Below are 23085 nucleotides of genomic sequence, written 5' to 3'. Positions count from 1 at the left end.
AAGGATTTTTTTTTTCTGAATGAAAGAAACACTTTAATCATTTCTGACAAGCTGCTGTCTTGGCAAGTCTGTTTTGTGGCTACTGTGATGCGTTTCTAATATATGGTTGTTTGCCAGCAACGCCACGTATCGACTTGTTTTTATAAAGGTTATAGAGATTAGATGGGGCTTTTTAAAAAACTTTTCCCTCAAAATAGACGCTACTGATGCACTGTGAAAATGTAGCCGCACTTGACTTGGCACCGATTAAAGCGGGGCGTCGATGACTTCACCCGTAGTCCACGACAGTCAGCATGGAGAAACCCTTGCCAAGACTTCTTTGTTTCTATATGCAGCCTTCAGCAGAAAGAGGACTTTTAAAAGCTATCATTAAGGTGGGGCACAAGTGTAGATCAGCAGTGAAACAGAGGCTGGCACGGTAAAAAAAACAGACATAGCCACTGACACAACTGACAATTATCCAACACCTGGACTGGCTCCCCTCCCTGGCATGTGCGTCAAGACTGTCAGCTGCTTGTTAATGCAGTGATTAACAGGAAGATCACATTTGTTTTCCTGCGCAGCGCTCCTGGCAGCACTACTTTGCTTTCTTTTTGATTAAAGTAGTAGACGGATGGAAGAATTGTAGCGCTGTCATGAACTTCAAAAGGAACGCTGAGAGGGAGACGTTAGAAATGTAGTAAACAGAGGAGAGAGTCGGAGGCCTTTTTGTTCCATCCACTTGATGTTATTGTAGGATTTGGTGTTTTGAGGGAGGTATTGGTGTCCTGCACTCCTGTGGAAAGAGTGAACAGTCTTTGGTGGTGACCGAATATGACCCTATATCAGAGTTTTGTACGTCTCTTCTTGTATATCCCTGTTAGTTACTGCCTCTGTGCGACTGTCCCTCCTCACATCTATAGCACTACGTCATGTTCTCCGCTCCCACACTGTATGGAAAGTGATTTTAGGTATCCTGGGGATTAGAAAAAGAGGAAGTGAAAGGGCTTCGACAAACAGCCTGCACTTTTGAAATGCAGAGAGTGGCATTGTCATGTGTTTTCCGTGTCAAGGTCGACAGAAAATGTCAGAACAGGTGCACGTCTGCTACTGAGCCGCTTGCAAACTCAGCCCCTTTGCTTTACCGCGCCACCCTGTGTGACATTATAGTGGTTCACTCTGGGTTGTCTCCTATCTTCAATCTGTTGGAGGAGCCTGGGAAAGCGTGGGATTTTCTGCTGTCGCCACACAGGTTGATGTTAATTCGAAATGGGTGTTGACGCCTTCACTTTGACCACCGCCTCAGATTGTCATTCAGTCCCACAAAGTGTGGCGCTGCGTGACGTGCAACATTCCTGTCTGATTACTCCTCTTTCTGTTGAGTTCTGAATCTGATTAAAAGTTCTCATTTTAGGAGACTTGATGTAAAAGGAAGCCTTTGTCTTTAACCGGATCATTGCCTCTTTAGAAACACTGCCAGAGAGAAATACATTCTTTAAACCATGAGTTTAATCTGAGATCTAAAGAAATACCTCAAAGTAGATTTAAGGCAGATGCATGGAGTTGTCTGGGGTGAAGTGGGCTGATTTATATCTGTGTCACGTTATTTACCGACTGCATTCGAAAAACATGTTGTAAAACCTGATATTCTTTCGGAACATCTCAGGACAGGGAGGTTATATTTAGGTGCGGCATGGAGACCAAATGTCACGCATGCTTTTGTCACTTTATGACATCTTATACAATGTGAAATATCCGGTTTGTATTCTCAGAAAGGCTGAAATAACTATTTATTCTATCTGACGATTTGTATCCTCTCTGGCATCGGGTTAAATGAGAAGACAGTCACTGCTGCTTCTGTGACCCTGATGACTATTGTTTTCTGACACTGTCAGCAGCACATTCCTTCTGTGCTCATGCTACTTTGGAAGTTGGATTCTTCCTGGCAGCTGGAGGCCTCCAGAAAAGGAGAATTAGCCAGCAATTTTCTCTGTCACTTAGTGTGATCAGGAACAGACTCTTGTTTTGCTCTCCCTCCAAAACCAGACCAAAGGCCGACTGCTTCAAGTTTCCTTCCTCATTTGATGACGATTTCAGACTGCCTTATCTGCCGCTGTGTATGTGTGGCCCATTGTCTTGGCAAGTGTGTCTAAATGTTTGTGACAGGTCTCAGTGAGAGACAGGCCGCAAGGGTAAACTGCCAGGTTTTCCTCCCCCTTTTTTGACTCAACAGTCCCACCCCTGACCAGTAGATGGCGATGTTAATCTTCTCTGGCTCCGGTCCTGCCTTCGTGTGTCCCCCTTCACCACCCCTCTCCTCTCTGTCTCTCCGTGGCACTCGCTGAGCAAAGAGGGGTCTCACCCTGTGTGGAGGGTCATGCCACCAATTCCTGGCCCCCTTTGAAGACCATGAAATTACTGATCCAAGACGCACGATTAGTGCATTCAGCCTATTGACTGGAGAGGGGTTGACGTGTGATTATAATGTCACTGGAATGTCACAATCCGTCTGGTTGTCTTTGTGGACATACTCTCATTCTGTGACACAGTGTACCCAAGAAGGAATAATTTGATCAATAAAAGGACACTACTCTCTCTATTGTCGCTGGCCTCTCTATTCTAGTTTTATTAGTTAATTTGGCAGGCTGGCAGGACTCGCACACACAACTGATGCCAACTCGTTGCATCTTCACCCCGACTCCCTGCTTTATTTGTTAATCATAATGGTTCACTTCACGTTGCTTTGCTGTGTGTGTACTGTAGGATGTGTGTCTGTGGGTGGGTGCTGCCTCAGTGAGAGGAGCAGTTTGGATCAACAGAGGAGGATAGGCTTGTCACAGTAAGTTGCTTGTGACGGCGGCAGCTCTTCTCCTGACACCACAACACAACTTCTGTGGTGTGTCGCTTGGACACAAGCTTCACGTTGTTTGCTACTGGTGCCGCTCGCATTTTGCCTCAATCAACTAATTGAATGTGAAAGGCCAGCGGGCCTTGATGATATGAAGGACAACACACAGAGCGGTGGCAGTTTCAAGAAAAGCCTGTGTGCTTGTTTATGTGGCCGTGTCCGGTTGCGTCTCCAGTTTAGGGTCACAAAGGACATCTCACCAAATTCATGCAGATCAGTTTATTGTGGCTAAACAAGCATTTTACAGTTACAATGTTTGAGTATATATAATTGTATATGGGTTTTATGTTTTTAATTCATTTGAATAAGCCACCATTGATCAGTTATATATTTTTATATCATTTCAACAAACTTTCGGCAACACATGCACAAAGTTGTATAACTACACATTTAGCACTTTCTACTCATTTATATTTCTACACATTTAATATACAACTTTGCATAACATTAACCTCTATATGTTATTTTATTGATTACTTGTAGTAATCAGTCAAGAAATGATTGTTTCAGTATTTTAATTGTATTACAAATATTTTTTGTTTTTTAACAATATTTCATGCACGCCACATTTTTTTGAACATTCCCCTGATATGAAGTTACATTGCAAGTGCTCCTGTGCTTGTTCACGCTCAGTCCTCTCTCTGAAAAGCACATGGAGCTGCTTGTCACAGAATGTCATCATTGACTGTATCAGAAAAAAGAGAAAAGAAAAAGAAAAGCTTCAAATTACAGGAAAGAGGCACTGCATTAAAGAACAAAGGAGATCGATGGCAGTACATTAAATTTTATGCGAATGAAAAAAAAGTCAACTAATTAAAATTGATTACTCCTGCTTTGTAAATGTGTTTCTGAATTAAATTATTGTATGAAAACATTTTGACCAATCGAGGAGCTGAGGAAGTATCCATTACTGGATTGCAGCTGAGAAGGGGCTGGAATGTTTTGTGGTGGCTAAGTAGTTTGTTGTGCTCCACTGTGACTCCCCTCTCGCACCCCCACTGCTAAAGTGCCATGGGTTAATCTCTGATGACCCTCATCTCTCAGAGCAGCTCCAGCCTCATGGTTTGGGCCTTTTACCTGAATTAAAAGGAATTTGTGGGCTATATAAGTATTTTTGTCCAAAGTAAGTGAAAGTGAGGTGTCACTGAGGGAGTCGCTGCTCTTTAGTCATCGGGGCTCTCGGGGCTCTGAGGGCCCCGCTGGGGATGTCCTTATCTAAACAGTCATCTGTCTCGCTGGTGTAGCAAGGGCAACCCCAGGCAGCACGACTGACAGTTACACATTAAGAAATGTCAGACTCTGTACTGTAGCAGATCTCTCAAGCTAGTTTTGAGTTGGCTGCTTGCCGCATGCTTTTCTTTAGTTTCAGATCTCATAAGAAAAAGGAAACACTTCACTTTGATGCAGATCCATCTTATTTTTCAAACACTTGGCTGTTTGCATGAGCCACTGTCAGTTCTTGCTGCACTTATGCTTTTTTGTGTGTGTTTGAGTAGAACCTGAAAGAAGCTGATATATCTTAAATTACAACCTGTAAAAACCCACACCAAATTTTTTTTACCCAACATTTTTATGCATACCCAGCATATTGAATCATAAAATATGTTGCTTCATTTTTGTAATATAATTTCACCCCATTGTAAAAAAAAAAAAAAAAAAAAAAAAAAAAATGGACTGCAGAAGAGAAGAGAAGAAGGAACAGTTCAACTTTTTCTTCCGAGACAGGCATGACTCCCCAGGCTCAATTATCAGTTTTATCTGTACTCTGTTTTTACAATGCGATAGTGGCCTCGTTGGATCTAATGTACTTTAGCCCCTGTCTTACGCTGAACCGACTCAACTTTTCCATGTTTGTGATGACAGAGCTCTGAAAGGGAAATGCTACTCAATGGAAAGTTCGCTCTGTACATACAGTGGTCTTTGAAAAAAAAGCTCTATTTCCATCCACCAACCCCCCATTACAGAATTGCATAATGCACTTTTGATGGCATGATTGCTTTGCCCATGGCTCTAACACTGACACCGATACAGCAGTGAATGTTATTTTTAAACCTTTGCCATGGTAATGTCAATGAAGTTTTCCATGACCCTTTTTCGTGTGTTGAATTGTTTTTAATCTCAAACTTTGGTTCGGTAACACTGACCAACTCTCTGTATACTCTTATACTGACAGTTAAGTGTTATTTATGTGAAAGTTAGTCTACAACATCTGATAATTTGTTAGGATAAAAAAATAAATAAGGCCACATTTGAACAGTGTTACTCTATCAGATTTTAATGATGCTGAAAAATGGTTTTAGTTCAGGTTTGGTTATTGGTTGTTTTTATTTTCTGTGTATCTAAAAATTACTGCCCAAAAGTGATGAGGGCATTAAACAAACATCTCTTTTTATACAGTCAGTGTCAGAATGGTTCATCTCCAGCAGGGCCCTTTCTTCAGTGTCATGAACGATATGGAGCTTAGCTAAATGGTCCAGTCTGCACCTCACTTCCTGATGTCTCTCAGGGTCAATAATTTCCTATAGCAGCTCCCATGAGGCCTTGCTTCCTCCGCTAAAGGTCACATTAAGGCGGGAAAGATGTCACAATTAGAAGGGCTTTTAAAGCTGCTCTTTTAAAAAGATTAAAAAGCACTGTTGGCCACATCAAGCAGTCAGGCGACTAAAGGAAATACAATAATTACATTAAAACTTCATTCCTCTCTGGCAGGGCTCTGGTATCACAAAGGTATTGGGTTAAGTCATTTAAGACAGCTGCCCCTGATAGCAAATCATCCATGAAAGCACCAAATTAATATAGAGCTTCATTTTTTGCCGTCTCTCACTTTCTCTCGCTTTTGGTCCTTCAAACGTGTGTTTGGGGGGTGAAACTTGAGACTGGCCTAACACAATTTTTGTTCGTGTCTATCAGTGTGTTATTATATCAGGGGCACTTCTCCACAAATGTACAGGCCGGGGCAATTTGGAATGAATTGATTCACACTGAGACTGAATCCTATACTTGCTAATGATTTCCTTTTAGCCCCTCCATTGCACCCCAACACTCTACTTTGTGTTCCATCATGTTCTCTGACTGTCTTCATCATTGAAGACAAAATGTGGACATACACCTTCCTGTGGAACAGATTACATCGGTTAAAAAGTTGCTCAGTGCCTGGCACTATAAAATTCTGTAGTAAAAACCAATAGATGTGAATTTATTTAGTGTTTTGTCTGAAATACACCAGGGTTTCGATAGAAATTAAGTTCAGATAAACCCTGTGTTGAGTGAACATAATTATTTTAAAAAGACGCTCAGAGATCAACAACAATCAGCAAAACTTAAAAAAAAAATGAAGACTAAACATTGCAACACTGCATTTCATCATAACTGTAGAAAACAAGTGAGTTTGAGTTTGTCTGAATTAAACAAAAATCTTGAATATTTTCTTGTGAGATACATTTTTCATCTCCTGTCGTTTAAATTTAGTTCTCCAGTTATTTCACCAGAATGCACGGTCTGTGAAACATTCATAGGTAATAGTTAAGTGATACTACCAGTTAAGGCAAAAATATACAACTAGTTACATGGATTTCCTCGGGCGTCCGACCATGCGGTTCGAACATAATTGGATTTTATCTTCATTTCTCACAATTCAAGGTATCACGACTGTAATTTTCAGACAAGTGCAGCACAATGTCTTGTCCAATTCAAACTCAATAACACGGCTGTAATCTTGTCCTTTCATCAACTGCACTGTCTTTAAGTGTGTTGGTTAATGTTATCTCTTCCTATGATTGAGTTTTCGCCTCTTTTTCAGCTTTACCTGACACTTTATTGTTTATCTGGTTAGCAAAGATTATTGCTCTTAACATGGAGCACTTTGGTGCATTAGCAGTCAAAGCTTTACAAGCAGTTTTACACAAGAGCCTAATTGTTGTCTTTGAACACAATTGGTTCACCAGTTTTCAAAAAGGAAGGAAATTAAGAATTGTTTTGTTTTTGTTGTTTCTGCCCCCAACCCAAATGGGCCTTGTACTGTTATCCATCTTACCCCCCTAAAAGCCCCCATCATAGTGTGCTACCCAACACTATAACTGGGGTGATCCATAAGTCAATAACAAGACAAGACTGAAATCTGTGCAATGTGGTTATAATTGATTGAGATGTCTGGGTGGAACTTGTGCAAAGCATCTATGTCATCTGCTAAGAAGTGCACTTTTCCTCTCCCTGAAGATCTACCACTACAGTTTTAACCAAATGGACATTTACCTCATTAGTTTGCCGCTGAGCTAGCTGCGGTCCTTACTAAGATGTCATACTTATGCCTATTAACATTGACACAATTTTCTTGTCAATATTGTGCTCCTGAAATTTTAAGGGAATGTAAACAAGGTTTGCTCAATCAGCATATTCTTCCTCTATTAGGTCATCTCCCACTCACAGGGCCTACATCACAATGTTATTTACGGGAATAAATATTGGAATATTAGATTTTACTGTGTTCATTATCTCTGACTCCTGTCTTTTACCACAAGTAGTCTTGTAGGCTCACTTAGTTTAACAGCCAGGGCTTTGCCAAGAGCAGGGTTATTTTTGTCTTGTTATCAAACGGATATTTTCTCTGTGTTTTGACTGTATCTTTTGGCCCAGAACATCAGTTGGTGGTTCACCATGCAAATGGTTTAATCTGCTTGTCACAATGAAGGTTCCGGGTGACTGACTTTAATAAGCCCTCAGCATATAGAGATCCAGGAAATTCCATACCCCTTGCGTAACCCCTACGTACATCAAGGTCATGGTAGTGTCCCAGTGAACTGGTAGATGAGTGTCTAAATGAATTGTGGCAGGATCTCTCGGGATGAATCTGGCCTATATTGATAAAATCCACATTTGAAGTTTCATCACCGAGTATAGTACAGTACAGGAAGTCTGCCTGTGTGTACCTTATTAGAGTAAAAGTGCTATTTTTTTTCTTTTCAGCATATTCATCGACTACTGTACTGTTTGTTTGTCACTGGAATCTAGCTCTTCACACATCCTCCCTGCCACCCCGTAGACAAGTTTAAACTGCAATTCTTTTGGATTGAAACGGGTTCATAGTGTATGCAATGCATTACCCAAAACGAATTACCACTGGCAGGGCGCTCAATCATTTTGTATCTTTCAACACTAAGAGAAAAGAAGAGTAATCAAAACCTTTCAACCTATTAGAGGGATGACTTTTACAATTGAATCACGGGGACCACAGGTGCGATAATAAGTCATCTAAACCTCCCCTCCAGTGTGTTTCCCCTTTCCCTGTGTTCTTACATATTTATCTATTTTAGGAGGCGCCACTTCACGGCGCCCACTTCAAATTTATGTTTTAATGCCATTTGAAGAAGATTTTTTTTTCTCCCTCCAATTCTTGGAAATGCATACTGGGGTGGAAAATTAAGGTGCATCTCGAAGGAAAACATAATAGAATCGATGAACGCACTGCACTTAAAACTTCTGATGTTCTGATGCTATTTAACGTTCTAGTGCATTAACGTTTCAAGTCATTACAACATCCAGGCTGGGTGATTTGATCATGGCAGGTTTTTAACTGGAAGAATTACAGAAGTTTTCAGCCTAGGATTCTCAAGTTATTAGATACAAATGATCACCTCTGCATTAAGTATAGATTTTCTTCCACTGCGCACTTAAGAATGGAAGTTTGTCTTTAAGAGGGTAATAGCAAATTAAGCTCCATACTCCATTTGTCCGGCACTCGTGATGGGCTAATTTTATAACTGCTGATTTGGTCATTCCCCACATTTAGCTGGAAAGTGGTCAGGTGGTCTTTCCCCTCACTGCTGGGTGTGGGGGTTTTAGAAGCAACCCATCAAATGGAATCCATTTATGTTTTTTTTATAATGAACCTTTTTCTTAAAGACGATCTGGACTCTAGCTTGTGCTGTTAAAAGCATCACTTCCCTGTGCACCTCGTCTCCTTCCTCTCACATTATCTTACTGAGAAGTTAACTCACATTTGTCTCTTTCCAGATTATCACCGCTGTAAAATTTCTCCAGAACCCCAAAGTTCGTCAGAGTCCCTTGGCCACCAGAAAAGCTTTCTTGGAAAAAAAAGGTGAGAGACATTTGATTCACTCTTCATTTGTGTTGAATGCAGCTATGCAAACCTTGAAAAACATAACATATATATGTACAGTATATATTAACATTATAATCAATATGTCTTTGTTTACAAAATGTGATTGACCAAAGATGGACACACAGCATTTTTTTTATTTTTTATAAGATTAGTCTGTTGGGGTCAAAGGTTGTGGCCATAGCTCTTTGCCCTGGAGGCTTTAACACAAGTCGATTTGGCTTCAGAGTGCATGATTCAGGCCCTGTGAATAAATGACACACCAGTAGGGATGCTCCTTTGGGTTCAGGAAAATTAATATTGACAAACTCTCTCTGCATTTTCAATGGAATTATCAATATTGCCTTCCAGCATTTTAACCCTTTTACTTAATTTAACTGTTATCGTAAATTTGAGGCATGACACAGGGAGGGTTTTCTAAGCAGGGATGCTGGAAATGTTTGCTGGCTCTTCAGTTTCTTTGCAATTCATTGAAATTATTTCTGACACACGGTGGAATATTGTTTGTGCAATAAAACTTGCAAATAGCTTTATTACTCTGAACTCATTTAAGTCGGTTCAATAGAATGCGGGCGGTGGGATTGTGCAGTGTTATGCCATGTTTTTCTTCCAGTCGGCCCATAGCTGAGCAATGAGAGAACGTGGCTTTACTTTAGATAAACTCTTTATGGTGAGTATTTTTACTATATATATTTACAATATAAAATCAGTTCAGTACTTCAGGGACTGTAGCTCTGCAGTGCTTGGTGCCTTTGCCTCCAGCATTATTGTAGCCAAACAGTGACAAGTGAGCCTAAAAGCTCCATGACTGGCAAAGGTAACCTGAAACTAAATCCATGGTTGTCGGCTGTTACTACACACATCTCATCTGGCTCTAATGACTTTGTATCTTTTGAAATTGTCTCCGTCTTTATTTCTCATTATTGACAACTAAGCCATGTTCACTATCCACTGTTTGTTCGGAATCAGAATGCCTTTATTGTAATTGTAAGCTATGCATACAACACAATGAGAAGTATCACTTCTCTTGGTGCATCAAGACACAATCACACAACAACATCAAGCAAACAACAACCGGCTTAGAATATATATGCGTTATCTCAAATGTAAAGAGGCCTCATCAATACAAAATGATGTTATGCTACACCTCATGTTCCTCTTACTTTCTGCTTTGTTGTAAACTCCACAGAGCTCCGCTATCCAAAATGGTATGCTCTTACTGCACTTTAAGTCCATGAAATATGTATGACGCTTTGATGCAGATTTATTTTGGAAAGTTGGATCCACTGTGGATCTAAACAAGAACTCTTGATTTGCATAAGGACATTGATCTCAGGAAGAGAGAGGGTAAAGATGATAGAAAATGGAGTAATGTAACACTAAGCACAAAGTATGTTTGACTCTCTCTCTGCAGAGAACTCTTTGACTTGAGTGGTATAGTCATGCATTAAGTGAACTTGAAGATCTCATACATTCCTACCTCAGTTTGCCCGAGTTGTTTCAGGAAAGTGCTTTACTATAACATACATCTTTAAATTCATTTTCTTGTGTTCTTTTAGTGTGTACTTCAACACACTAATTTAGATCTTAGAGGAATGTTTGTATGTGTTTATTCTACAGGAAATTGTGTCAGAAAACCCTTTCTAAAACCTTGAAAACTGTATAGTAAATATATCCAAGTTAATAGGTAGAAGTAGGTTTGGGATATATGGCCAAGTAGTTAAATCAAGATGGGTTTTATTCAGAATTGTGGACAATTGCAATTTAAATAGATTTTGTTGTTTGTTTTTTAATGTTTTAATGAACTCAAGACAAAGAAATGTCTCAAATAGGTTTCTTAAAAAAGATACTGTTTATTTGCAATATCAGCAAACAATAGCAGCAATAACCGTTTTACTTGGTGACACTCTAAAACTATATCTGTAAAATGTACTGCTTCCAAGCTGTGGTTTTGGGAGTTGGGACACGATCTAAAACATGACTACTTTTCTCTAGTATTATTTTGTCATCTTCATTGGCTGTGGCTTCCTTACTTCAAGCTGGTTGTTGACAAGGCTGAGACGTTTGGGTGTCTCCAAGGAAATGGCTGTAACTACAGAAAAGTGGTGTTGGAGTTTTAGTGACGGCAAAGATCAATTTCAATTTCCTTAGTAGGAGTAAAACCTGACTCAAATTAGTAGAAATATGTTCTTATATAATTGAGCCTTTTCTTTGTCATAATGACAAATCGCTTCCTCTTACCTTAACTATTCTGTTACAACACACGCCAAAATGAATTGTACTTCTTGTAATCAAAATATAAATAGTAATCAAATTTGTAATAGAATAGGATCATGATATTTGGAGATTGTTTAGATTATTTTTCTAATTTCTGCCTTACCTTGGCCGTAGCAGTATAGTAAACATGGTAAACTTAAGCACAGACATAACAGTACGTCAATACTCACATTTCCCGTTTCTGTGTTGTCCTCGCTGCCTTGTGACATAGAAAACTCAATCAGCCTCCTCCTCCCGCAGTCCTCACAGCAAATGTGTCAGTCTTAATTTCTAATACAGTTTAATGCCATATTTATGTAAATACTTCTGGATTTTACTCTATATTAACAGCCAGAAATGTCAAAGCACACATAAAATGAAACAATACCATCTCCTGGTAGAGTGGAATTTAAATTGGATTCCTCTTGCAGCCAGTACTTATGCTGGACAGCTGATGAAGGGGAAAATAGGGCCCACTTTGATTACATGTTGCAGAATCTTTATTATATCATATTATTTCTCAGCACATTTGTGCCCTAATCTGCATTGAAGGATGCCTCTCTGGTTACATTTTTTCCCCCCAAAGAGACTCTAATAGTGTGGTTTATTTCAATATTCATTGAAAAATATAATTTTCTGTTTGGCAATTTCCGAATATGAATTGGCAATTATGCAGTCCAATACTTCTAGCTGCCCTTCTTGAGTCCTTGTTGAATAAAGCGGCTGAAATATTGAAACTTTGTCACTTAGATGAAATATAAATCAAGATTTAAGCCAGGAGACGTTTTCTCTTTCTTTTGTTTAGGAGCCGGGAAATGAATTGCATTTAAACGCTCTTGCAGCCATCTTGAAGCAATTTTGCTTTACTTGTTCCTTGCCAAGATCAAGTGAATTTCATTGTGTTTGAGTGAAATATAATGTGGCACTGTCTCTTCCAGTGAATTGTGCCATCTATGTCCTCTACAATTAACAGATGTAGCAACTAAGGAGTGTTGGGACCCATTTAACCAAGACAATTAGCAGTTACACACATAATTACTAAAAACTTCAGATTCTCAGGATGAAGTCAAGAACACTTTCCAGCTTTCAGCGTGTCACTTTGACCGTGGCCCCAAAGTGAAATCACTCAGCCGCTCCCAGATTACCAAACTGAGAGTACACCTACATTGTTGCATTACAGGTAAATTCTGCATGTGGAACAGGCACAGTACACTCTCTGTCAGTGAGACATAAATGATGGCTTGACTTATTTCTTTTTTATGCCGTCCCAGTTGTTATTGACTTGAATAAATAATGCTAATAGATTTCACCCTCAGAGGGCCACTGATCCAGGGTCATGGGGAACACAGGTAGACTATTGGTCTATTACCATACCTGGTATGAAGGTAAGGGTAAGGTTCATCATTCCAGATATTAATAGGATCCTGTTTGTAAGTGGGGTTATGTGACTCACCTCTCGGACAAAAATGACAATGACCAAGGCCTGCATAGAAGGTAAAGGGATTGATGTGGTTATAAATTACTCCACGGCGCCACCTAGCCTAGGCCTTGCCTACTTTGTCATCAGTACAAGGCGATAAAGCAGGGAAATGAGAGCAGAGTCCGCTTTTTTAATACATAAATGAATACTCTATGAGAGTGGTCATTATTTAGGGCATGCCATTTTCAAGCAGTTGTAGTGAACCAAATGACATGTAGAATCTCCTTCGCCAGCACACCATGAGAAACAGGTTGAAGTTGCACTCGACTTCTTAATAACCCATTGACCTCCATCTATTTATGACCCCTGCCGTGCATTTCGTTTTTTTCTAAATACGATATTCAAAATGTAAGTAATTTCCAGTCAAGGGCAACATCATAATTCATGCCTTGGAGGACAGCGAAAAAGGCATTCACCTTTTACCACCCAAAATATTTTAGTAAGCAATTTTTATAATTGGCTGTCCGGCCTAGGTCTTGACCCATAAAATCCAGAAGTGCCAGAATCCGAGAAATGGATTTAATGCGAAGCCTTGCTGCCTCTTTGCCCTTAAAAAAATACCCAGAGAATACGAGGCACTGAAAATAGAGCTGTAAATAACCTGACGAGCAATGGGTTTTCCTTTAAATAAATACCGATCAGGTTTATGTTGAAAGACAATAGAAAACGTTGCCCAGATATGCAGTTTACAGTATTTATAGCTGTAATATCGAGGTGCCAGCACCGTAATTTCATGCCCCAATGAGAATGGCAAGGTCAAAGCAAATGCTTTGGCTGAGCATCTGCTAATACGGTGACTCATAAACAGGCACTGTGTGTATCAGGTGCACCAAATAATACAGTATAATGAAATACAGAATAGCTTTCCATTATTGTTCTTTTTTTATGGTGTCGTCATTAGTTGTAATTTATGTCTTAAAAATTCATCTCCACACAGGTCGATCTGAAATAGAGGTCCAGGGGTCATTCCACAGGTTTTGGAACCTATAATAAATTTCACAATCCCTTTTTGGTCTTTTCCTTTTATATGTAAAACTCACTTTCACCTTGTTCCTTTTTCTTTTGGATCTAAGGGCCCTTTCATTTTGGTGCTGTCTTCCCCTCAAAAAAAAAAAAAAAAAAAAAATACATCAGAGCCTGCGACACACAACTTAGCTAGCTGTAATTTGACTAGAAAAACTGCTTAAGGATTGTCCATGTTTTTTATTTTAATACATGATAAAAAAAACACCTTTCAGTTGCTGAATATACAACATCAAAGATGTCAACCCCCATTAAAATGTACATATATTTGCATCCTAAATGTAGATACAAAAAAAACATCAACTTTACATTTCAAGGTGAAATGAAAAACTAAAAGCATGTTTTTATTTCTTCTCTTTCGGTGAAACTGAGATCCTCATAAGCTTCACTCAATAGTCTGCCACCATGTAGTCTGCTGTGGTCAGATGAATCAGGAGTCCAGGGACACATTATTGCTTATTTGACAGTGCAGTCTGACTGCACAAACTCAGCACATGGTGACACCACTTCCTGGCACTCAGGACCTGCTGTAGACTACAGGCTGGCCAATATTTGCCTTCAATTATTCAACAATTTTCATGGCCATTTGAAGTCCTTGGAGCATTTAAATAAGTGACGGCAGGGACCTCCCCTTGGCATAAGCTGCGTGGTAGAGTATCAAAAAATTCCTTTATGCTTTTAGTTCTGCTGATACAGGATTAGGTTAAAGTGGGATTTCATATTAATGTTGAACCTGCTATTGAGACCTGACCCACTGCTTAAACAGAATTTCCCACGTGAGGAAACATCTTGATCATAATATCTCATTCATCTGAAGGAACACAATATAATAAACTTTATATAGCACATTTCTTAACAATGTAACACAGTCAGTTGACTAAGACGCATTGTCCACATAAGAGTTTAAGAATGAAAGGCCCTATATGTTTACACAGTAAAAATCATTGGCACTCTTCACTAGAGTACATTTCTCTTCTGTAGTCCATTCAGGAGGTCAGTATCAGATCTGGCTCTCTGCGGTCACTTTTAATGAAACTAAGAGCCTTCTCTTGAAACACTAGAAGTGAACCCTTTCCAATTTCTCTGGATGTCTCTCAAAACACAGAGGAAGCTTATTCTGAGCTTGTGTAAATTCTCTAAATCCTGAGGGAGTAGCTCAAGTAAAAGGCTCTGGTACAAAGGGGATTTTCTGTCAATAAGCACAGGAAATGGCTTTCAGAAATAATGGCAAAATGTTAGGAGAGACAACCTGCTTAGCCACAATGAGCAGTATGCTACAACACTATGATGTAAACCTCTGATTTAGTTAACACTGCTTATCAATATCTAAGAAATGCAGCAGGTACTAATCAATTTTGATTTCAACAACATTTAATTGGTTAAGGTTGTATTCTATTGTATTTCATCAAAAGTTGTAATTATTTTCCTTTTGTTTAGACCAAGATGCTCATTAAAAGATGATACCCAGAGCAATGGCAGCATATGGCGTCTGGAATAAAATCCTTTCTTGCCACAAAAGGAGATGTTCATATTAGATTTTTTTCTGCCGCCCCTCTGATTCTCCATCAGGGAGCCCTTTGCAATTTAATCATCACTAAAATCATTAAAAAGATCTGAAGATTAAATTATATTGGCATTTGCAAAATTATGTAATACATTTACATTACAATGAAGAAATTAAAATAATGCATTTTCACTGTCTGGGGTGTATGAAATCTCCACATGGGAAATATAACTGGAGAAGTGGACAGACTCTTATTTTCCTTGCCTTTGGTGGCAGTTAATAGGCTAGCAGAGTTTCCGATTTCATTGTGTGAACCTTTCCACACTATCTGTCTTTGATAGATGTTTCTGAAACAGAGACTCTTAATGGAGAATCCCATTGAGAATCATGAAATGAAAATATAGTTTTCAGAATAGGGTAGGTAAAATTCAATAAAAAATTTGACATACTTTTTCTAAGTTGTACTTGAAAGATTTGTGGGTAACTTGGGAAGAATTTAAGTTCATATTATGATAGGCAAGGAGCCATTTGGTGTTTCCCATTAACACACAGTTTTTGCAGTTTCTTTTGAAATGACTTTAAAGGTGTGCGTCTTGATTTCAGGGCTGACGGATGAAGAGGTAGAGTTGGCCATCCAGCGTTCCGGAAGCACAGAAGAAGTCCTGGCCCTGAGCCCCGTGGGACCCCCACATCCACTCCACGCAACTCAGCTGGTTCCTGTAGTTCACAGTGAGTGCACAACGCCTTATTCTTCCCTTTAGTACACGCTGCATATACATTAATTTAATATTTATGTTCACCATCTCACCTGGGGAGAAAAGCATTTGTAGTTGAGTCAATTTAAAACTTTGACCCTTGTCCAGAGCAGGTTTGCGGTTGGAGATCTTCCTTTTAGTTTTTATTAATTTAAACCCATTAAACAGGATTATTCCTTGCTCCATCTATTACAAGGATTACAGACTTGCAACATTTGACTTGAAATAAAACACAGGTAATACAATGTTGCACAGCACAAGCTCATGAAGTCTCCTATGCCATTCTTTTTCAAGGGGTTCCACCCTGGCAGGACCCCACACCACAACCTGTATCTTTATTACCTCAGGAGGTTATGAGTGCTGTCCACTGATTTACCAATGCAGAATGAAGTCCGCGTAATGCTTAACCCATATGACAATGATTCCAGATGTATTCCACCCTCATTTATTACCACACTGTCCTTGACTCCCCCGGCATCTCATGTTTTGTAATGAAAGTGATGTTGATGGGATGGCCATGTAGTTAGGGAGACTAGCGGCCCTCCGTCCATAGTGGGGGGTTTTATATCAAAACGGCTATAAGGCAGCTGCATAATGAGGTGAGAGCGGGGAGTCTTGTATGGGGGGGTCATGCCGAAAAGAGGGGGCTACTTCTCTTTGATGTCCTTGTTATGGGGACGGTGCACGGGGACCCGCATCCATCTCTGTCCAAGTAATGGATACTCTGATCTCTATTTCCACACGGTAGAAGGACAGGAAGGCCTCCACTGAACCCAATAAATTTGAGAGGAGATTGGAAAAACGGGGGATGGAGACCACAGTTCCACAGCTTAAGTGACCAAATAAAAAAAGGAAGATGGCAGAGTGGAAGTGGCAGAGGAAAAGGGAGCGACGGGAAGAATGAAAGGTCCTAAAGGGGGGGGGGGGGGGGAGAGCATGTGAAGACCCCTGGTGATGCAGTGAGGCTTGTTCAGGGTCAACCACCTATCCCAAGGACTCCAAGGCCTTTTAGAAGCACGGTATTCTGGGATAGGTGACAGTATATCGCAGCTATAATGTTGATGAAGACCCAAATTTATGTGGTTACCATATGGATGTTGGAGAATAATTCAAATTTTAGATAGGAAAGGTTACGGTTTCAGCCCTGAATGCTGCCGCCATGAAACGTGCCCTTGAGTAAGTTGACTGAGGAGTAAAATAGCATTAACCTTGAAAATGTACCGTATAGTCCAATGTGACGTCTCATTTTATTTGCATGTCAAATCCCACAAGTGTTAAGGCACATGATCAATCTGGTTTACCTTTATCCTGTCAATAGGCACCACATAACCCAATAAGATATGTCAGACCCGCTACAGAATATCATGCATGCATTTAAGTGGCTCAGCCTCTGATCATTTCCTTTTCATTTGGGCCCCACCAGAGTGAATCAAAGAAAACCTCATATATTTCCTCCAAACCTGTTTGTTGTTTAGTGACATTTTCAGTTGAATGCATCTCTTATGTGGGGAATTTCCACTTTGACAGACAGTTAGCCTACCCAGATGACAGCTTGCACAATGACACACTTTCACATTATCTGTCACTCAGCAAGACAATCAACTTCTAAACACACACACACACACTCTCTCACACAAACACTCGCTCACTCACCTTTTTGTTCATGGCAGTTATTTAAATGGTATACACTGCATTTGGCCCACTCCCAAAATAAGTGCAGGACAATGAAGTCCTTTCTTTTCGATCAGAGAATTTCCACTGCGATTTGTTACTTTGCAAACTCATGCTTTAATTGTTATGTTTAATGTCTCTGCGATGGTTATGCAGTATTTATTAAGGGTTGTACATACTCTGCCAACCATTGTGCAAACCATTTTGCGGGATTAGAGAATGTATTTTTGATTGCTGCAAGGAAATACATAAATATGTATAAAAAAAATCATCTGAAAAAATGTGTATGTGGTTTGTAGTTATGAAATAAAATTCCAAAGTAGGTATGACATGCTTTAAGTTTCATGCCACAGTTTGTTCACAGATTAATGCACACATTAAAACGACAATGATATTAAGTCATTTTCCAAATCCGTATTTTACCACATGTTTTATCCTGTTCTCCAGGTCCAGCAGGCTACCGATGGAGAGACTACGGTGCCCTCACCATCATTATGGTGGGCATCGCCTTTGGCTTTCATCAACTTTACAAGGCAAGTCACACCCTGCCTCTCCTGCCCTTCAGACCATGCACCGACTTTGTTTTCACAGTTACTGTTTCGCTAAAATTTGTTATACATATTATGCTTTGCATCCTAAGATTTGTCAGTACTGCCTCTCGCTGATATTACATTTAAATTGGTGGGCTTAGCAAGTCAATCAGTTTATGATGAATTATGGTGCTTGAAGAGAAGGCGCCTCTGCAGTACGTAACATCACTCTGGTCTTGTTATTAAAGCTACCCTGCTTTACGTCAAAGCATGATCTCATTTGAACCCCCTCTTTTAACTTCACCTTCCCTCCTCCTCTCGGATATATATATATGTATATATATATATTTTTTTTTTTTTTTCCTCTAAAAAATAAAGTTGCTAACACAGCACACAGCAATTTTTTTGCTGTCCTACTGTCTAAAAATAATCACCTTGGTTTTTATCGGGCTTAGCAGCCCTTGAACATGAGCTCATGAGGCCCCTTGTCCCCGGTGACATTAATCCCATAGTGGTTGTTAGTAGTAGTCTGAGTGGCATGTGGAAGCCATTACTCTCGTTTTAGAGGAGGACAGGAGCTCTAGCAGTAGCTCTTGGCCTGGATGACAGGCCATTCTCCTCAGTGTCTGTAAGAGCGAGAAAGAGAGCACGTCTCGTGTACATGCATATGCCTACCTGACCCTGTCAGACATATTGGCTTCTCTTTAGATCCTGTTATGTCCTATTATTTCATTCTTCTATACAGAGACTTTCATAAGGCTGCACATTCAGGGTCTCCTGTCTCTTCTTCCTCTATCAGTGCAGTCTTTCACTGACAAAAACATGCACTGTACAAGTCCACTGTTGATCCCACATGCAGCAGGCTTTGCCAGCCACTGGTCGCCTGGGAGGTGGGATTCCCTGGCGGGACGGCACAGGTTGCTGTCATGTCACTGGAGCGTAGCGCCAGTCGCACCATATGTCCAAGCTTCTGCCCATACTTTATTTATGTTATAGTGCACCTTGTAAACATCACGCTCACAGCAACCCACTTATTAATTACTACGTGTTGACACTCATTTAATCTATTTTTCTAAAAAGTGTTTATTACTTGCGCTGGTGTGTCTGCTTGCCACCTGAGCTGGAGAGAAAACCTGGCTTGGCTGTGAGGGATTATGAGATCCTTATCCAGCCTTAAAAACCAATGATTTTCAATACAGTTCAGTGGGGACAATGAACTGTGGGGACACGGTTACTTGGACATTCTTATTTTGGCGAACTCGGCTCTGCACACACGCAAACACAATCATACACACGCATACTTACAAGCTGCTCATCTGGGCATCACTCACACTGGATAAAAAACACCCTCATTTGGCTGTCACACGTACATATGATTTGGTAGAGCTCTGCTTATTCAGTGGAAGAGAGATGATAAACAATGTGACATTGTTTTTGGTTTTGGACTATTTTCACTGTTCACCACCATGTTTTTCCCTGTAGGCTTGTCTCTTGGTTTCACTGTGCCATTCTGGGTGTCATTCATTTACATTTCCGATGGTGTGTTTTTAGTGTCTGTTATTTTAATTATAGATCAATGTGAGTTTTTAATTTATTTTTAATTTAAAATGATAAAAAAAGAGAACCAAAAGTTGTATGTTCAAAGGACTGTTATTTCCAACCAAGAGTCTAAAACCCAAAGATATTTCATCTCCAATGGTATTAAATACAGCAAAGCAACAATATTTAACATTAATTCTTAATAAATAACTTCAATAGCTAATGAGTTTTTAAAAGTGTTGATTAATTTTCTAGTTGACTGATGGTTTCATCACAGATCTGTACACATACCTGTTTCAGTTGTTTGGACACAATTTAAATATGCAGTTAATCATGCAGCTTAGACAATTAGGCATTAGTCTGATAAAACAATGCCTTTGACCCTCCAAGGCCAAGTATAGGTGGCCTTGTCTTTTTCTCATTTCTCTGTGCCTTCCCACTGAAGAGAAGTGTAATTTTGTGCCACGCTTTTTAATTGCAGAAATACATCCTTCCCCTCATTATGGGCAGCCGAGAGGACAAGAAGCATCTGCAGAGGATGGAGAGCAACATTGCGGCAATGAGTGGCACGCTGACACAGACAGGTGAAGATTAATATCTTCATCACTTTCTCCCTCCTTAACATTTTCCCTCATTTATCTGTCGCCAAAATCGGGGGGCCCCGCACGTTTTTAACAAATGACGCTGCTGTCATTTCGCTTTAATTTGAAATTGCTTGTTTACTGTCAGGCTCGGGCTCAATTAATTACGTTTCGCTGAAAAGCTCTTAACCTCGGAATATTAATGAGGAGTTGGGAAATGACAACTTTTCTCTCCTCCACCCATCCTCTCTCACTCCCCCCCCTACTATCCGTCTCCCCCTGCACCAACTTATCCCCCCCCCATTCTAAACCTCCACCACCATCATCATCATCCACCCTCTTCCCCATAGGTGGTGAGAAAGTTCAATTTAATTTAGTGTGTGTGTGTGTGTGTGGCGTGAGTGTGTGTGCGTGCGTGCAGCATGGCACTGTGTGGCGTCTGGGCTCACCACTGGCCCTAGTGTGATTAAGTGTACGGTGACAGGTGCGGCTCCCATGTTGGACAGGTGAGGAATCTCAACCTGGCTGTCAGACATGGAGAGTGGGAGAGAGAGGTAGGGAGAAAGATGCTTTCCCAGCTCTTTGTCAGTATAATTAAAAATCCAGGGAGGCGTAAATGACGGAGGCACTCCGAGAAAGTTTGCTCTTGTTAGCTGTACTGTAGAACCGGAGAGTGTTTTCACCAATCCACCTTTGAGATGGACGGCCTGGCAGAAAAGAAAAAACTTAATAAAATTAATTTGACAAATTTATCACTAAAAGAAGTTTAATCAAAGAACTCAGAGGCCTAAAATATATCAAGAATAACAGGTAACAAGAAATTTTTCTTAAATATGAATAGTTAAATATAAAATAAGATTTTAAGCAAAAGGATTGCCTTTTAGATTTCATGAGATTACATTCATTTGTGAATCTATTGTATCCTGTTTGTTTGAGATGTCAAGTAAGGTAAAAACCTTTACCTCAGAGGTTTTTCCTCCCTTAAATGAGTGTTAGTTATGCAATCCTCTCATTTGTCAAATTAATATTTTTTTAATAATATAGTTGTTCTTGATATTGTAGAAAAACAGTAACGACTACTATTACACCTGTATTTATGGGAGTTTTAAACGGTAGAGAGGAAATAATGAGCCACACATGAATCATAAATGCAAGCCTTTGAGTTTTAAATACAGTCTTGTTTGACTTTCAATCATCTCCTTATTAAAACAAATAGTTGGAGTTTACATCCTCTGTCACGAACCAACGAAGTGTAGATGAAAATAGTGCTGTTATAATTTTATCCAGCCACGCCCATGCTATTGTTTTCTGGCTGGCACACGCAGGTGGAGGGTTAGAATTTGTGTGAGATTGCGTGCGAGGTGTGTCACCCTGAATCTGATTAACAAATATATGCTCCTTTATGGTCATTTTCTGCCAACTATGCAAACACATTTCCTCTGGTGTGTTTCACTACCAGTTCTTACTCTACTTATACATATTTGGAGATTTGCCAAAGTACAAACCCTGTTTTGTTTGCACGTAACGACAGGATTTCACAATAAGAGTCCTCCTGTGTTTGCCGCGAGTAGGTGAGCCTCCAGTGGGGAAAAAAAAAAAAAAAAAATCATGGGCCTTTTCTTCAGCCAGTGTGGGGAACTAATTTGCTATGACTGCAGTAGCCAAGCTGCTATTGTAGTTAATGACTGTTGTAGTTAACAGTTTGGGAGAGGGGTTGCAATTACATCGAGAGTTTTCTCCCCCTGCTTTCCCTTTGTCTTTCTCTCCCTCTCACTCCCTCTCTCCTCGCTGCACTGAGTAATAGCGGCCGACTGCCTTGCTGCTGCCAATTGCTTGAACCCCCTTTTGTTAAAGTTCATGTATTTCTCTAGTGCCGGGCGCAATGAGGTGATGTATTCTTTTGAATGGGGACTACATTAGTCTCTCTCACCAGCCCCGGCTCGAGAGTAAGGGCCTTGACTCCCATTATGATTTGCCTACAACTTCACACAGACAATTAATGAATGGATCTTGGAACTCCTTCAGCGGAGCCAGGCTGTAATGGAATTGTGCGGCTGTTTGGGCACTCTTTGTTGGTGGGAGCCATATTGGTGACCAGCTGGCCATTAAAGACAGAGACAGGCCTGGACATATGTAGTGTACATTATATTGAGGTATTTACTGAATAATTTACTGAATACACAATGTGCGCCCTCCACACAGCAGCTGCAAGCCTCACACATCATCTTGTCTCTGATTCTTTCTCCCTCCGTCTCTCCTCTTTCTCTCACACACACACACACACGCACACACACACACACACACACACACGCACACATCACAGCAACAGCCGCCTCTTGATTCATGCCGGGCCAAAGTCACCGACTTCATTATTTTTGGCTCCATATCTGTGACTACTACGGATAAGAAGTTGTGCATTTTTGTCAAGTGTCTCAGCAGTACAAAAGAGTCAACTTTATGGAGAGACATGAAAAGAGTTAGTCTGTGAACTGCTTGGCTGAAGTGGCTGAAAAAGCGGTGCCAATGGTAATTCAGGAGGTACGGCATTACAGGCTGGCAGACTGACCCACGCATCTGGATAAGCTGTTTTGTGGTGGGGTGGAATCGGAGGGTAATAGGGCAGCTCTTGGCTTAGCGTGCACACCCTGTCACCGTAACACCTTTTTTAAGCAGGGATGGCCGCGGTATTTTAGTTTTATTGCCGTCCTCGGAAAGCTTGGTCACACTCTGCATCACAAACCGAG

The 23085-nt window shown here is 40.3% G+C and overlaps 1 protein-coding gene across 2 annotated transcripts in view; it reads left to right on the top strand.

The window, feature by feature from the left end:
* Positions 1–23085, top strand: part of pex14 (peroxisomal biogenesis factor 14) — a 43271-nt gene that overhangs the window by 9188 nt on the left and 10998 nt on the right. For both annotated transcript variants that reach the window (XM_053424027.1, XM_053424028.1), the window contains exons 3-6: positions 8897–8981; positions 15869–15994; positions 18139–18224; positions 20242–20344. In XM_053424027.1, the coding sequence (XP_053280002.1) occupies positions 8897–8981; positions 15869–15994; positions 18139–18224; positions 20242–20344 (400 nt within the window). The remainder of the gene's footprint in view (positions 1–8896; positions 8982–15868; positions 15995–18138; positions 18225–20241; positions 20345–23085) is intronic.

The sequence above is a fragment of the Pleuronectes platessa genome, chromosome 6 (assembly GCF_947347685.1).
Source record: "Pleuronectes platessa chromosome 6, fPlePla1.1, whole genome shotgun sequence".
Lineage (NCBI taxonomy): Eukaryota > Metazoa > Chordata > Actinopteri > Pleuronectiformes > Pleuronectidae > Pleuronectes > Pleuronectes platessa.
Note: the sequence above shows the minus strand (reverse complement) of the source record. Positions and strands in the feature narration are given on the sequence as shown.